Source organism: Prenolepis imparis, unplaced genomic scaffold (assembly GCF_030444845.1).
Source record: "Prenolepis imparis isolate NDT839.2.m4 unplaced genomic scaffold, iyPreImpa1.0 SCAF_7, whole genome shotgun sequence".
Taxonomy (NCBI): domain Eukaryota; kingdom Metazoa; phylum Arthropoda; class Insecta; order Hymenoptera; family Formicidae; genus Prenolepis; species Prenolepis imparis.
The window spans coordinates 5,465,056-5,480,940 of record NW_028141165.1 but is presented as its reverse complement, the minus strand read 5'-3'; the positions used below and the strand labels follow the sequence as shown (position 1 = coordinate 5,480,940).

Here is a 15,885-nt window from a genome sequence, read left to right as displayed (position 1 = left end):
AACAGGGAGCTAAAGCGTCTTATTTATGTACCGTAATGCCAAAGCGAGATTTATCGCGGAGGAACCGGCAGTGCGACTTTGATAATTAATCGACGAAACTCCGAGGGAGGTGAAGGGAAAAATAAAAGGCGAAGATGAAAGCTTCTCGTTGTAGTGCTTGTTGACTCGCGTTTCTCCTGCGAACACAAGGCGTCCCGAAGGATTCTCGAAAGAAACTTCTGCTTCGCCTGATGGCCCGGACTTCCATCCTCTGACATTCGATATCGGAAACTTGAAACGAACAACGTAGATCGATCGTCCTTTGAAAGAGGCAACATGCCGTAAATAGCAGCATAGGCTGCATCATCGGGGAGAGAGAGTGTGCGATTGCTTTCCTCGTATGAACGAGAAAAGAGATTATTTTTCGGACGAACGTTAAATCGGGAACGATACGTTGTACACGAAATATATTGATGATGAGAAATTCTTCGTGATACGATCTCTCGATCGTTCTGAGATCGCGTCGTGACTATAGATTTTCAATTTTCCAAAAGTTTCAGGACTTTCGAAACTTCCCACGATATAGCGGGACTTTCTCCGCGAGTTGATTTTCTTGAATATTCAAGAGCCGAAGATAATTAATGATTACCCGAAGTTTCAAGGTCGCGAACTTGAAATAATATGCTACCCCAGCCACGTAAAACTTTGATTATATATCTCTAATCATCTTATCTCGTATTTTCTTTAATTAAGTTTAATTAATTAAGAATAAAACTATCTTTTATTTTTATTTAATAAAAGTTTTCCTATTTCGCGCATTTTGTATAAATATGTGTTTTATTAAATATATATATATATATATATATATTTTTAATACAAATAATATAATAATACCCACATTTACACAAAGAAAATTTTATTATATAGAAACGAAAAAATGAAGACTAAGATAGCCTTAATAGGCTTGTGGGCAATTCGACGCGAACAGATCCAAAGGACTTCAAAGTCCTCGAAGTGGCGGCATAACCATACGGGGGAACACGGCTTTGTGAGAATAAGCTGCACTGCGCCCAAATTCGCACTTGCCTAACAGTCCTCCGCCGCAGTGGCATCCGTGGCAGAAGTCTGGAGTTTGCAAACTTCCACGGTATTACGAGCGGCGTGATGAACTAATCTAAACATGAATCGCTCTATTCAATTCAATGCGACAAACTTCCATCGCTGCGGCAAGTTCCGCGCCGCCAACTGCACTTATGTAAACGCTAAACCCGTTGACAATTTCGCTCGATACTAATTTCAACATTTGTGTCAACTATATATACAGGGTGTATCAGTCCACTCCTTTTGATTTGGAAACGGCTCAAAATTATGAAAAATCGCGACATACGTATTTGATTATTTCGAGAGACTACTCTTTTAAGGGGGTTTTGATGGTTGTCCTCCCAAGAAGGTACCCCAGGGGGACCCCAACTCAAAAATTTTAAATGGAATCATTCATATTGTAGTATATCGTTTGAAAAGGCATAAAAAAAGAAAATTTTTGGCGCAAATCGGAAGTTGATACGTTGACTCGTTCAGAAGTTATTTCGGATCAAAGTTCAACAAAAGCCAATTTCAAAAAATCATTACTACCATTTTGGAAAATCCTAAAAAAACGTTTAAGATGTAAATGTATTCGTCTGTTTAAGTCCTTTCCATAAAAAATTGAGATTTGATCGTGAAGGTTTTTTTTCAATTTGAAAAAGAAATCCAAGCAAGACATGAATTTAACAAGTTGTTTGAATTTATTTTTTGAACTGAAAAAACGTCAAGGTCAAATCTGAATTTTTTTATGGAAAAGACTTAAAGCTCCTGGGTGCTCACCGCGGCCATATTGGAATCGTGACGTCAGAAGCGAGAAATAACACGTTGAGATGTTTTAGATGCCATTTCTAAATAAAAACATATTTGCATAAAATAACACGTAAGATCTCTTTAATACACTTCTAAAAAACGACCAAAACTATTCTTTTCTTTTGACAGTCAATCAACAACCGTAAAATGATCGAGATATCAGATTTTGACATGTGGAATGACTGCGCATGTGCAAAGACCAGACGGACTGGGCCTCGTAATATTACATTTTACAGCTGTTGATTGATTATAAAGGGAAAAGGATAGTTTTCAGCGTTTTTTAGAAGTGTATTAAAGAGATCTTAAGTGTTATTTTATGCAAATATGTTTTTATTTAGAAATGGCATCTAAAAATTTTTAGCGTGTGTTTTCTCGTCACGATTCCGACATAGTCGGCAAGGTACCAGGGGCCTTAAAAAGACGAACACGTTCACACCTCAAACGTTTTTTTTTAAGATTTTCCAAATGGTAGTAATAATTTTTTGAAATTGACCTATTTTGAACTTTGATTCTAAATAACTTCTAAATAGGTCAACGTATCAATCTCCGGTTTGCGCCAAAAATTTTCTTTTTTTAAGCCTTTTCAAACGATATACTACAATATGAATAATTCCATTTAAAATTTTTGAGTTGGGGTCCCCCTGGGGTACCTTCTTGGGGGGACAACCATCAAAACCCCCTTAAAAGAGTAGACTCTCGAAATAATCAAACACGTATTTCGCGGTTTTTCATAATTTTGAGCCGTTTGCAAAATAAAAGGGGTGGACGGGTGGTCTGATACACCCTGTACATGCAGCATACACGAGAGTTAACCATCTCGAATATTATATCGATATCTATTTTATTTTATTATCTATGAATTAGGATTCTTCTAAATTCTTTAAATTCAAGTATAATTTCTACTTACGCGTGAAGTTGAATTGGAAAATTTGGTAATTATCAATTATAAAGTCAAAAATAAGTCAAAAATAATATTTCCACAAGATTCATTAATTATTATTATTATACCACCGTGACATTTTCACCTATCGCGAGCCTGTATTCTGCAATATCATTATTGAAACTGAATACGAATGTATCGCCTGATACATTTTCATGAGATCGTAAAATTTATGTATGTAAATCTACGCATCGATAACGCAGAGTTTGTCGGGAAAGAGAGCCAGTCGGTTAGCTCTATTACTATTACAGTGCCTGCAGAGAATTATACGAGTATATTTCGACGTACGAAGACGTGTATTATATCGCAACACAATCATCTCCTTCAAAATTTCTTTTTCAGAATTTCAGGTAAGCTCCGATACAAATTCCTTGTGTGTGATCTTTGTACATATAAAAAACTTGGACTCCGGGTCTCGAGTTAAATGAAACGTATCGCCAAAGTATTTGTGGAGTTCCAAGCTTTCTGAAATTTCGACAAATATAGATCCCGAGGTTCGTGCCCGACGTCCAGATTAGTAGATTAAAATTTACATTCCTCGACATTGCGAACTAGATAGGTACGATCGATAGTCGATAGAGACTTTTGACGGTTATACACGAACTGAAACGAACGAATATCATCGATCGATTGAATATTAATTAAAAAAAGCGGGAATGTTACACAACGAATCGCTTTACGTCGGCCTAGAAATACGGACGATGGTATAAGAGTTGTAAAGTAAATATAAGGCACGACGACCGCTCGATATCGCCTGAGTCCGCGTTTTTTTTTTTTTTTTTTTTTTCCTTTCGTTGGCGGTTTTATTTAGGCCAAAAAACATGCGCTGAGAACTCGCCGCGGGCGAGTCACCGTTCGTACCGGAACCGAGCGTGAAATGTAAGTGCGCGACGTTCAAATACGTGTACGAGAAACCCGTCTTTCGCCATCGACACATCACATCCGCGACAGGCGAAAGGAAATGAAGCCACTGGCCGGATCAGTGACTCCGTGAACGCGCGAGGAGACGAAGACGCGACCTGGTCTGGTCGAGGAACTCATCTCTGTCCGATATACGCGACCTGTTTTCCCTTTCAAAGTGCCATCCCGATCCGATCGACATCTCGAAAATAGATCTCGCGTGCGTTTGTTCCAAGGTGAAGAGAAAAAATGAACTTTTATATCAAATATATTCCACTGTTGTGTCGGGAAAGAAAAATAGATCGCGCAAAAATTACACACAGTGAAAAGTAGAACGCAAAAGAGACATTTCACCGTCGAGCTTTTTCGAGTAAATAATTTTTCCTTTTTTTTTTTACGATCTTTCTCCTCAGCATCGCGAACCACAATGAATAAATACACGATCGAGGAAGTTGCCCTGCACAATAACGCTCAGGATCTGTGGATAATAATAGACGAGAATGTTTACAACATCACGTCGTTCCTGTCGGAACATCCTGGCGGCGAGGACATACTGCTGGAGTTAGCGGGGCAAGATGCAACGGATCATTTCGAGAGCATCGGTCATTCTGAAGAGGCGAAACTACTTCGGAATAAGTTTAAAATTGGAGAAGTAACGAATCAGAGGAGCGCGGTTCAATCAGAGACAACTAGTGCAGATGCGATAACAGGTTCTTTTCTACTTTATTGCAATTTTAATCTCAGCAAAAATCCACAGATTCCATATCAGCGTTTTATACAGATAAAATATATCAGATTTTCTTGTTCTTTGATGATTATTATTGGCAATTTTATTTTTAAATTCATATATATATATATATATATATCTTCCCTCAAATTAAAAACACTTTAACGTGATTACGATAAACGATAAAGTGAGATAAATAAGAATATACCATAATCATTTACAAAGATAATTATTATAATAATTTTATTCCTGCCCTAGTGGAAACAATAGACATAAATCGTTCTTCTCTCACTCAGTGTCAATATGCTTTAAGAAATATTTTCTTCTTTAAGCAGATAAAAAATCAACGGGATACGGCCAAGATGATCGCCAGACGAAAGGAAAGTTAATGTCGCTTATGCTGTTAGTCTACGTTGCTATCGCAATTTATGCTATAATATTCTACTATCAGACTGTGTAATTTAAAGTGTTTCACGTGAATATATATATGTGCGCAATACAGATATTTAATTTTAGCAAAATTCTACGTATTGCAATGCTATACGAAATTCGTTCTGTCGAGAATAAGTTTGTTAAGCTTTTGAAGCTTTGTCTCTTCTATTTGTGTTTGTGTTGTTAAGTTTCTCAAGTAATTTATTACTTTTAGTGATATAAAATTGTTTTCAACTTTGCACTGAAGGAGATATGCATCTATTGCGAAGTTAAGTAAATATTTTTGTAACACTTTGATAAAAGATAATTAAGGAAATATACATATATAAATCGGCTAAATATACTTGCTTATAATAATTTTGCAGATAAAAGTAAAAAGCTCTTTTATTATTTCTGTAACTAAAATACGTTGTAATGTAATCTGTAACGAAGTGGCCGCTGAAAAAGTATATTCAAAGAAATGATTCAACAAAACATCGGTACATTTTATGTAACTCCTCTCATTTTGGCCTCTAGTTCTGACACAAGCTTACGAATGCAAAATTTATGTTAAAATTATACACGCCTTTTTGTGAATCAGATATAGTTTATAGATATGCTAATATTTTTAGAAAAAAATATTAGCATATCTATAAAATATGTTGAAATGCACCGTGCATCAATTAACAAGTATTTGTTGTATACTACAAAAAAATTGCCATTTTGTCGGATAACAAAAAATTATGAAATATCGAATATGTATACGTGTGTGCGTGAAAGAAAAAAAAAACTTTTGTTAATTATAATAAACGTAATCACTGCTATTCGATTCGAAATATTTGCTACGAAAAATCTTAATAAATATTGATATTTGTATATCGCTATATATATTTCCACATATATTGTCAAGTTGTGTTTCTCTGGTGAATGCACACTTCGTCGATCGACCAACTCGACTATCGCGCTTATCTCTCTGCGACATGCACGCAGATAAATACGCGGCGTCACCGTGACTAGACGTTTTTGCATATGAATCGAACGTCATGCTACATAATACGCGAGTCCACAGAACAGGAATGATACAAGCTATCTGATAAAAAAATATCAAGAAAGTATAATCTATTATTCTTACATATTACGCGTGCTTTCAAGTTACAATGCAAGTTTCAAAAGGTTTCGCTCGCTCTAATCGCGACCATGTGTCATCACGGATGATTAAGAGCTAGAGATAATTACACAATTATATAAGAAATAATTTATTTATCAATCTTCGTACTAACCATATGGTCCATCAAGTTAACACAATAGAAATGTATTTTCATTCATTAATTTCATCTGATCCGATTGCTGTTGCGAAATTTCTGATGAAACAGAGAATACCTTTCTCGACCTACTTTGTGAGAGCTCTACACGTGATAAAGTATAATTACTCTTTTGAAGCTAACACGAATAAAATGTACATTCACTGCCATTTCTAAATACGTTAATTCGATAAATTTAATTTGGTGGAGTTGCTTTGTCAACGAATAATCTGTTTAATTGTACAAACACGAGAATGGATTCACGGTATGAAGAATGAAGGCATTTTGTGATAGATACTTGATGCGTTTTATCGAATGGCACTTTATAATACCATTTCTATATAAATGTACACACACACACACATATGTACTATATATATAGACAATCAGCAAGCATCCCACTGGTGCCATCTGATATCGAAAACCTCTTGAAATAGAATTCTGATACAACGCAACAATTCAAAATTTCATTATCGGGTCTCGTCACGAAGAAAGGAGAAAGAAAAAACGATAGAAAAACACGTGACAAATTTTTTTCTAATTTTTACGCAATTTCTCCGGCACCATTCTCTCTCGCGAACCGGTTTCGCATGCTTTTACGCAGTAAACTTGAACCCATGGAACATTGACCGTGATTGAAGATCTAACTACGAATGATGATTACACGGTTGGCAACGCTGCCGGATAACAGCGAACAGTGGGGCTAAATCTAACACACGACATGGCGTATATACGAAGAGGGGGACCATAAAGCTACACGGTCAACAAGCATTCTGCAGTGCTTACGCGAGTGCGGTTCCGCAAAGAGGCTCGCGGTGCGACGTCATCGTCGACGGAAATCAACGATTGGCCGCGTCTTATCCTCAATAACGGCCTTGATAACAGCTGATCCACAAAAGGCCTCTTCTAAAAAGACCCCTATCCGCGAGACCTATCCGCGAGAACGAAGCAAGCGGAGGTATGTTCGAAGACGTGGAAGTACATTCGCGAATTTTGGATTATCTGTCACGCGAACGAATTCGTTCAGAGCTGTTCCTTTCTCCCCTAGGGAGGACGAATTCGACTCGACCGGTTCGTTTGTTTCGAGGAAAAATGTAAAGGCATCTTATCGATCCGAATCCACTTCTTGCGAATTCGTATCTTGTTTGTTCGGTGGAGATCTCTCTCTCTCTCTCTCTCTCTCTCTCTCTCTCTCTCTCTCCCGTCGATGATGATCTCTCCACTCGCAGGGCGAGTGTTTGCGTTTGAGACGTGTTTGAAATTACGAATCGGTATTTCGTCGCGAAAACATGGAGTTCCGAAGTAAACGAACTTATCTAATCATGCCTGGTTCGGACGAAGTTTGATTATATCGCGGAGAAAGAGGAAAATATTATTTCAACTGTACGCGAACGACTTTGATTATGATTGATCTGTCATTTTTCATTAATTATATGTTAATCTCGTTTTTTTTGAAGAGTGAAAAATAAAAATATAATTTTCGAAGTTTTCTCTCGAGGAAATCTCGGTTCAATGTCTTCCTGTACTTCTTCGCGTGCTAAAAAATTATTCAAAGCGTCCGAGTATGCAAATTTCAGAGAATCAATCTATCAACTAATAAATCCAAATCCATTTAACGTAAGATACTCGAGAAAATAGCGATCAAACAAATATTCCGGAATAATAATAAATAAAAATGAAATGAAAATAATTCAATTTTTACCATCTGGTTAATATCGCGAGATGTGTAGATTGCGTGTCATACGAGTATTCGCTTATTATTATCAGGTTCTTGAAATAATTTGCCGAGTCACTTAGAAAGGCTTATGATTAACATAACTTCTAATTAGCATAAATTATGATCCACGAGATCGGTCCAAACTATCTTACTACATGTGGTCCGCTGAAGAATAACTACTGGACTCTCTAACACTCGTTACGTAATCAGTCTCCACTGACCTCGACTTGATTATAACAGACGCCTCATTTTTCACAAACACGTTGAAGCGCGTACATGACATTCCTGTATGTATACAATATGCGACGTACGAAGATCTTTCTATATTCTCCTTTGACGTAAGTCTTAAATCTACTGACGCAACATTACAATTCTTTTTCTGGAAATTGTACATTGCCGATATGTGTGTATATACGCATTTATACATTTGCGCTTTAACTTACTGTCAATGACATTTGCTGCTTGTATCGAACGATCCAATAAAAATGCTATATAAAGAATCGTAGTAGAAATAATATAATATATATATTTCAATCTTTTATGTCAATGTAACCATTAGTCCTAACAATGCTCTTTATTTTAGGCTGACTGTACGAAGAAAAAAAAAATTGAACGAAACCTCAACGAGACATGGCGAATGAGAGGCAATTTACGAGGAGCGAAGTCGCGAAGAACACCGATAAGGACACTATGCTGTTCATCCTGCACGACAAAGTGTACAACGTTCACAGCTTCCTCAACGAGCATCCGGGCGGCGAGGAGGTCCTGCTGGATCACAGAGGCATAGACGCCTCCGAGGATTTTGACGATGTCGGGCATTCGAACGATGCTATAGAGCTGATGAAGAAGCACCGAGTCGGCGTGCTCGTCGAGTCGGACAAGTCGAATCAAATGCCGAAGGAGGGCTGGGTGGCGAAATACAACTCGGAAGAGGCAAAGAAATACGTTCGATCCGGCCTACCTTTCTACCTGCTCATCATAGCCGGAATCGCGCTCGGAGCGGCCATCGTATTTTATGTTTTTTAATTAAACAATCGACTTCATTGGGTAATTGTACGCGACGCGAGAGTACTGTAATTTGTGTGACGAACTATCGAATTGTGCACAGAATGCAAGAACATTCTCACATCAGTCTAATGCCATGTATGTTTCCGACAGCGTATCTCTAAGTCTCTAAGTAATTAATTTTGTTTCGAAGGAAGAGGTTTTTTGTTTTGCAGATTTGCATTTCTCAAGGCGATTAATGTTTAAAATTTTGTTAATTAGTTAGCCTTAATTTACCATTGCATGTAAACAACATGCAATATTTATACATGAAGGTATTTTGTCAATTAAATTACTAAAAATGTATCGATTTTTGTAAATCAATCGAAGATTAAAATTAAAATTAAAGCAAATTCACCAATTAATTGGAATAACTTTAATCACATCGAATCAAGCATTTTATTGCGCATGAATTGCAAGTCATAACAAGTTTTATCTGATGTCTTATCGGATTGATTTCTACTGCACAATTAAATTTCTTTAAGTGAAAACAGTTTATTTTGCATGCGAATTGGACAAATTAAAGAAACAGTCGTTATATAACAACTTTTATCGCAGCATCGACACAAACCGATGATAAAGGGAGAGAGAGAAAAAAAGATAAGCAGAATAAGTATCGACAATTTTAAAGTCTATGGAAAACTTTCGACTCTCGAAACTTGAGAAAAAGCAAAGTATATAATTATAAATATCAGAAAACTTGGATATGCACAAAAAATGTTTTGAAAAATTTTATAAAAATTAAAAATAGTCTATCTAATTTTGAATTTTTCATAAAACTACAAATTCAATATTTTCAAGCATTAGAAAAAAAATCAATTTTAATAAAAAATGCATATACATTTTTTATTAGATATTATATGTAAAATCTTAACATTTATCGAATTAATGATTGCAATAAACTACAATTGCGCTAAAAGATTATTTAATGAATGTTGAAAGAATATTTAATAACTCGTATCACAGTATATAGATCAAATTCAAAATTTTTAAAAGATTTCTTATCTACGATTTCGAGATAAGATTATCGTTTTCGTCTTAAAATGTATCGTCATTGTTTCTTATCTTCATATATAACAAAAAAAATAAGATAGAATAATAGGATGCGTTTACGCATATGTTGCTTTATTTATATCGCACTGTGTATCTCGCATTTTATTTGATAATGATAAACATCCTTAACATTTTAGCGATTGTTACGTATGTTGCATTATTTATATCCTAGTATTTATTTGTTAACGATAAATATTGCTCACATTACTAATTTCCAGAGGCCCTATTTTGTAACACGTGTCGACGATGTCGCTATCGTTAATGTGTCGTTGCACATCTATTTTGACATATGAAAATATATGCGTAACGACACGTTAACGATAGCGACATCGTCGTTATACGAGTTACAGAATAGGACCTCAGGCACTATTTCTTGTTTAAACAGGAGCATATAAATTTTCGGCACAATATGCTGTTCTACGTCGAATGTTCACCGCTGTTTATTGTTACAAAACCATACGTAATAACAGCTAAAAAATAATTTAGAATCTTTATAATCCAGTGCACATGTGCTTTTCGATTTGATTATCCGCGAGGAAAGATACGAATGAATAAATTGCGTGCGCACGTACACAACGATAGGTAATTAATTGGAAAAGTTAAAACTATTAATGGAGAGAAACCATGAGTTAGCTAAGCGTTAACTGGAGCGTAAGATTTTAACAACACAACATTTGAAAATGAGGAAAATGCGGAAAACGCGAGACGATCGATAGAATCCCCTATTCGAGACTAAATGATACTCCCGCGAGTTGGGACAAACATCATTCTATCGAATTGCAGTATTATGAAACATGTAATTTTGATATTTACCTACACGTAGATTATATCCGAGAAATATTCATTTTATTTATAAGATAAAATAATAAATTGAAAAGAGCTCTGATATAAATACAAATTTAGGTACGAAAAAAGCTAATGAGAGCCGCTTGGCTATGCTTATAGATATTAACAAAATTGTGTTATTTTAAACATTTTAATCCTTTCTTTGGACCATCGACATGTCAAGGATCCAAAGAAAGGCCCAAAACGATCAAAATAATTTTAAAAAAATTTAAAGACAATTTTTCATACTTGAATTCTTTTTATAAGGACCATGAACATAAGAGATACTGTTTAAATAAAAATCTTTAATGTGGGACGACTATTGTGGGCTGAACGGACTATTTGTTCCTGAATGTATCAAGCACGATTTACACCTCGTCTACCACCGTCCGGGTCCATCGCTTTTCGGACAAATGACAGAAAGACGCATTATCGCGCCACGTTCGACTTGTCGCGTGCGCTGAAACTCGCATGGGAGTAAAAGGCGTGAACGGGAAGGGGAAAGTTACCGCGATGACATGTGTGGAAAACCGCATATCCTTCCTGTCAACCGTCGGCCATCTGCTTTCTATACCAATTTCCGGCGCCGCGCCGGTGGAAACTTTGAAATGCACCCAACCCCCGGCTTCTCTGGGTCACGGAGAGTTCTTCGACTCTTCTAACTCTGTCGCGCGCTGTCTCTCTCTCCCTTTTCTCTTCCCTTTTATCTGTCTCCGCGAACCCTTTGACGCTGCGGAAAGGGTGACACTTTTTTCGCATGATAAAAGCTTCGCGCGCGTGGAAAACACTACGTCATCACGTGAAAACCGCGACGTTGGCATTGTCTTGTTATCTCGGTCGTGACGTTGCGGCACTTTGGATATGAGAGCGTAAGGATAAGCAACGCAACCCACTGACGAGAGAACAATCCTGCTCTAATTAAGCGACTCGAGGTAGGATCGCATTCGATTTAAATAATCAAAGTATCCCATCTATCCTTGACGAAGTATCAAACACTGATAGATCGCGCAGCTTTTTTTTACTCATGTATCCAGGCAATTGGAAATAGCTCGTACGCCTTTTCCTCCACCCTTCTGGACGGGGTAAAGGATCGTTTACATTTAGAAGTCGATGCGGAAATGCGATTTTTTTGTATTTGCCGACCTCTCGACGCCGGCTCGACCTATCTCGCTCTCTCTCTCTTTCTCTGTACGAGAAAGCGGAAACTCGATACGAGGCCTTTGAAAGAGGGATTCATGATTCCGCCGCTCTCGAACCGTTCCATTTTCCGAACGTAACTTTGAGAAAACACTCGATGCGTGTCCCGACGAGCGTAAATTTTTCAAAGGACCCAATGTGTTTGCCACTTTAAGAAACTATACCTAACCGCGGTAAAACGTGACTTAACTGAATTTCGCGATTTGGAAGGTAAAAAAAATCCCCTTCTTTCTCTCCGTTTCCGTGAGATATCGTTAAGTCGTCGCGCAGATTGACAGGAAGTCGACAGTCGATGCGAATAAATGAGCACCGCGAAATGCTCTCCGCTGGACGAAAAAGAAAGGAGCGAGAACACACCGGAGGTTGGAGAGTCATCTGATCGTTCCGCCAATAGCGGAAGGAACAGAGAAATGAGGAGTAAGAAACGCTAAAAGAAAAGCAAACAAAAGGGAGAATGAGGAAAATTCTCAAATGGACGTAACGAGTTCTCGGTATTTTCCTGGTTCTCCTCCCCTGTGTTTCACCCTTGCACTCGCTCTTCTCCTCTCCCTTTCTTCCGATATGGTTCGAAAAGCAGCAATTTTTTCAATCCCCCTTTGATAAAGCGCTTTAACGGAGCATCGTAACAAGATGCTACTTTCCTCGTTGGTGACGAAGAGAAAAATAAACTGAGGAAATGTCGGTGGTACAGGTGCATATATGTATGTATACATACACACGCACACGTACGCATACATATGGGACGGAGAAAGAGAGAGAAGGAAGAAGGAGAAACAAAGTACTCAACCGCGCTCGGAATCGTCTTAAAACGTTATCCAGGGGATGTAATAAATATTCTAGTAACCCTGTGTGCATATACACACATACGCGTATGTACGATTCCACAGTCATCCCGTTGAGCTCTCGAGGACGACGATATTTCATGCGAATTTATGCGCGCACACCCCCGCGCTCTGAAATTGTTTTTCTCTTTCTCTCTCTCTCTCTTTCTCTTCTTGTTTGCGAAGAGTTTTGCGGTTCAACATACGGTACGTGTACATACATCTCACATGCGCGTAAGAAAGCACGCGAGAACCCGCCGCTGGGTCCGCGATAGCGAGGAAGATGAATACGATAAAAACTTAATTGCCCGGGGAGGAATAAATAATAAAGACGAGGGGGTGCGAAACGCCGGGGAGCCTATCGTTTGTTCGCGCGCGGTGCGTTCGCGGTATCGCGAGATTAATGAGGCGGTGGAAAATTTACCGATATATCCCGAGACCCCGCGGGCCTCTCTCGTCTCGGAAAAATTTGCTCGCGATCGATCGAAGCCGCTCTCTTCGTCGTTTCTCTCCACGCGAGTTTTCTTCTCAGGATATAATCGTGGATGTACGCGGAGTCGAGTGAGTCGACTTTACGGATGAAGCTGGGATCGCTGCGAGCGAAATTGTCGGCGCGCAGGCAGATTACGAGAACCGTGTGTTTGCGAAGGAACTCTGCAGCGAGACAATACACGTGGAAAACAGCGGGATCGGGCGTCTCTCATCGCCCGGGGTATATATATATATATATTATAACGTCGGCAAAACTTCCGAAATTTCCTTCTTGCCGCGCGGAGAAATTCCCTGTTTCGTAAAATTAGCAATATTGTTCTTGGGCGGGTGATGATGGTGGTGGGAATACAGTAGTATTCCCCTAGAAGGTATATTGTTGTTCAAGCTTCATTTTTATTTTAACACAGAGACTCTATCTTCGCTAAGGATTGCTACCTTTCCGCGGAAGAGTTTTCGAGTAAGAATCCCCGGGTTTCTCTCCGATATCGAACATAAAATGCATATTTCCGGACCATATGGCATTATTTTTTCTATTTTGCTAAAAAGAATAATGCAATATGTCTTAAGAGAGAAGAGCAAATTAAGCAAGAGAATATATAAGCAGTTATATGTTGAATTATTTTTTATATATTATTTTTCGTTCGTATATTTTATTTTCTACAAGAAATCAATACTTTTATATAATTATAAAAAATGTATACATGTATATAAAAATGTGCTTTTTTTCTTTTCGTATATATTATTTAAGAGCCCTCCCCCTCTTCTCTCTCGAGAAAAGATTGATCTTCGTCAAAAAACGAACTACAGATCGATCGAGGAACTCTTGTTGGAGAACCGCACGATATCCGGTGTATTCTGATCGAACCGACGATTACAGAAGCGTAATCCGTTGCAGCGAGACATGCGCGAAAGGACGTACGAAACCCACGTGAAAAATAGCACGTACGAGGGAACCACGAGGAAAGGGGTGGAAGAGGGGTAGGGGGTGCGTCAGCGCTCGGGGTGATGCGGGCGAAACATCGATCCGCGCAAAATTAAGGCACGACCGTTAGAAGCGGTGGAGTACTTAAAGTTTTCGTCTAGAACTAGTAAGGGTAAGATGAGAAACAGGGGAGGTGGCTAGGGGGGAGAAGAGAGGGCGGCGAGAGGTCGAATAATGGGTGCAGCAATCGCGACGGCTGTGTACGCAGTTTCTCGAGGGTGTTTTAACGAACTGCAGACGTCGTCGCGGACGACGCGGAGGGAAACGAAGGGAAACGGAAGTGTTTCGAGAGCATTTGCGGTTGCGAGACCGACTTTGTCGAGAGGATCGATCGGAATATCGATGCGTTTTCCACTTTCTCTCTCTCCAAGATTTTCTCTCTCCGATGTTTAAAAATTCTACCAATATAGACAGAAATGATTTAATTTACTCCAGGTCGTATTGTAGGTAGATCGAGAAGAATTTATCGCTTTCCATACTTTGACGTAAGATAAGAAATTTAGAAACATTTCAACAGATGTAAGAAGTCGCAAACTTTTATTATTTTATAATTTAGCAACGTTGATAATATTGTGAAATAATATTGTTGTTTATATTAGAACGAATAATATTGTTGTTTATATTAGAACGAATGTGTGAATAAAATCAAATGAAATGTAAAGAAAAATATCAAAAATGATTCTACAAAACTTGAGTAACAATATTCGTGTATACAAACTTTACGTGCAAAAATTGCGTTTAAATAACTCTATTCATATGATGATAGCATTTTCATATTTCATTTTAAGATTTACATATTTTCGAAAAGTATCATATTACTCTAGCACTATGTAAAACGTCCGAATTTCCTCGAATATTATCTCGACCTTTCTTAATTTAATTAAAAAGAGAGCAGCAGTTTGCTTTCACAAGTATATACAGCGTACTTATTTTTAAGCATTTCATAATCTTTTCCTCTCTTTTCTATATGAAAGAAAAAAAAATACAAATTAAAGTATCCGTTTCAGAGTTTCTGAAACATTGAGATGTTCCTAAATTACTTTATGCCCGTTATATTTATCTTGAATGTCTCGCGATGAGTCCAGTTCGCACTCATGACGATGATCAAAGAGGACGCGGCCACGTGGCGAGTCCGTTCGTCCGTTCATCTCGGAAAAGCTCCTCTCGCGGGCAGTCTAATATCGCTAAAAGCTTTTTAAACAGTCTTAGGATCCGCGACGAGTGCGCATTGAAGATACGTGTGCGTGTCGCATACATATACCTATACACGCGGGGGGCGAATCACCTCTGTACGAGATTCCCGGGGTGAGCAGAAGGTTGGTACACGTTTTTGGTGGAAGAAAAGAGCGAGGGAAAGAGAACTGCGAGAATAAAGTGGCGCGGGATCGAGGAAGTATCGCAAGGATATTCGGCTTTCGTAACGCGGCAGACGCGATATATGAAAATGTAGTTCGGGAATAGCGGAGAGAGAGAAAAAGAGAGAAAGAAGGGCGAAAAAAGGACATTTTCTTTCTCGGGGAAGTGGGCGAAGAAAGGTGGGAGAGCTGTTTATTTTACGGAGTGGAGAGCTAAGACGTACGATATTGTCCCTGACAAAGTGGCC

General features: G+C 38.2%; 3 protein-coding genes across 11 annotated transcripts in view; 2 read left to right on the top strand and 1 right to left on the bottom strand.

The window, feature by feature from the left end:
• The window catches only part of Hnrnp-k (Heterogeneous nuclear ribonucleoprotein K), a 93,000-nt gene that overhangs the window by 8,523 nt on the left and 68,592 nt on the right, over positions 1–15,885 (bottom strand). The gene's annotated exons all lie outside the window — the stretch shown is intronic.
• On the top strand, positions 3,008–4,940 carry LOC145938597 (cytochrome b5). Of its 3 annotated transcripts, none has more exons than XM_083042345.1 (3): positions 3,008–3,162; positions 4,126–4,422; positions 4,772–4,940. In XM_083042345.1, exons 2-3 carry the CDS (start codon positions 4,140–4,142, stop codon positions 4,897–4,899), a joined length of 411 nt encoding a protein of 136 aa, XP_082898471.1. In that variant the 5' UTR covers positions 3,008–3,162; positions 4,126–4,139; the 3' UTR covers positions 4,900–4,940. The 3 variants fall into 3 exon arrangements, with proteins under 3 accessions (XP_082898471.1, XP_082898472.1, XP_082898473.1); XM_083042346.1 differs by having other exon boundaries at positions 3,011–3,162; positions 4,775–4,940; XM_083042347.1 differs by lacking the exon at positions 3,008–3,162 and adding an exon at positions 3,817–3,948.
• Positions 6,128–9,277, top strand: LOC145938601 (cytochrome b5). Its single transcript, XM_083042352.1, has 2 exons — positions 6,128–7,109; positions 8,452–9,277. Exon 2 carries the CDS (start codon positions 8,499–8,501, stop codon positions 8,892–8,894), a length of 396 nt encoding a protein of 131 aa, XP_082898478.1. The 5' UTR covers positions 6,128–7,109; positions 8,452–8,498; the 3' UTR covers positions 8,895–9,277.

Excerpts from the sequence above, each read along its gene's own strand:
- LOC145938597 (XM_083042345.1), top strand. The coding sequence starts at position 4,140 with ATGAATAAATACACGATCGAGGAAGTTGCCCTGCACAATAACGCTCAG. Across the intron at positions 4,423-4,771 it reads TAGTGCAGATGCGATAACAG|CAGATAAAAAATCAACGGGA; the intron begins GTTCTTTTCTAC and ends TTCTTCTTTAAG.
- LOC145938601 (XM_083042352.1), top strand. The coding sequence starts at position 8,499 with ATGGCGAATGAGAGGCAATTTACGAGGAGCGAAGTCGCGAAGAACACC.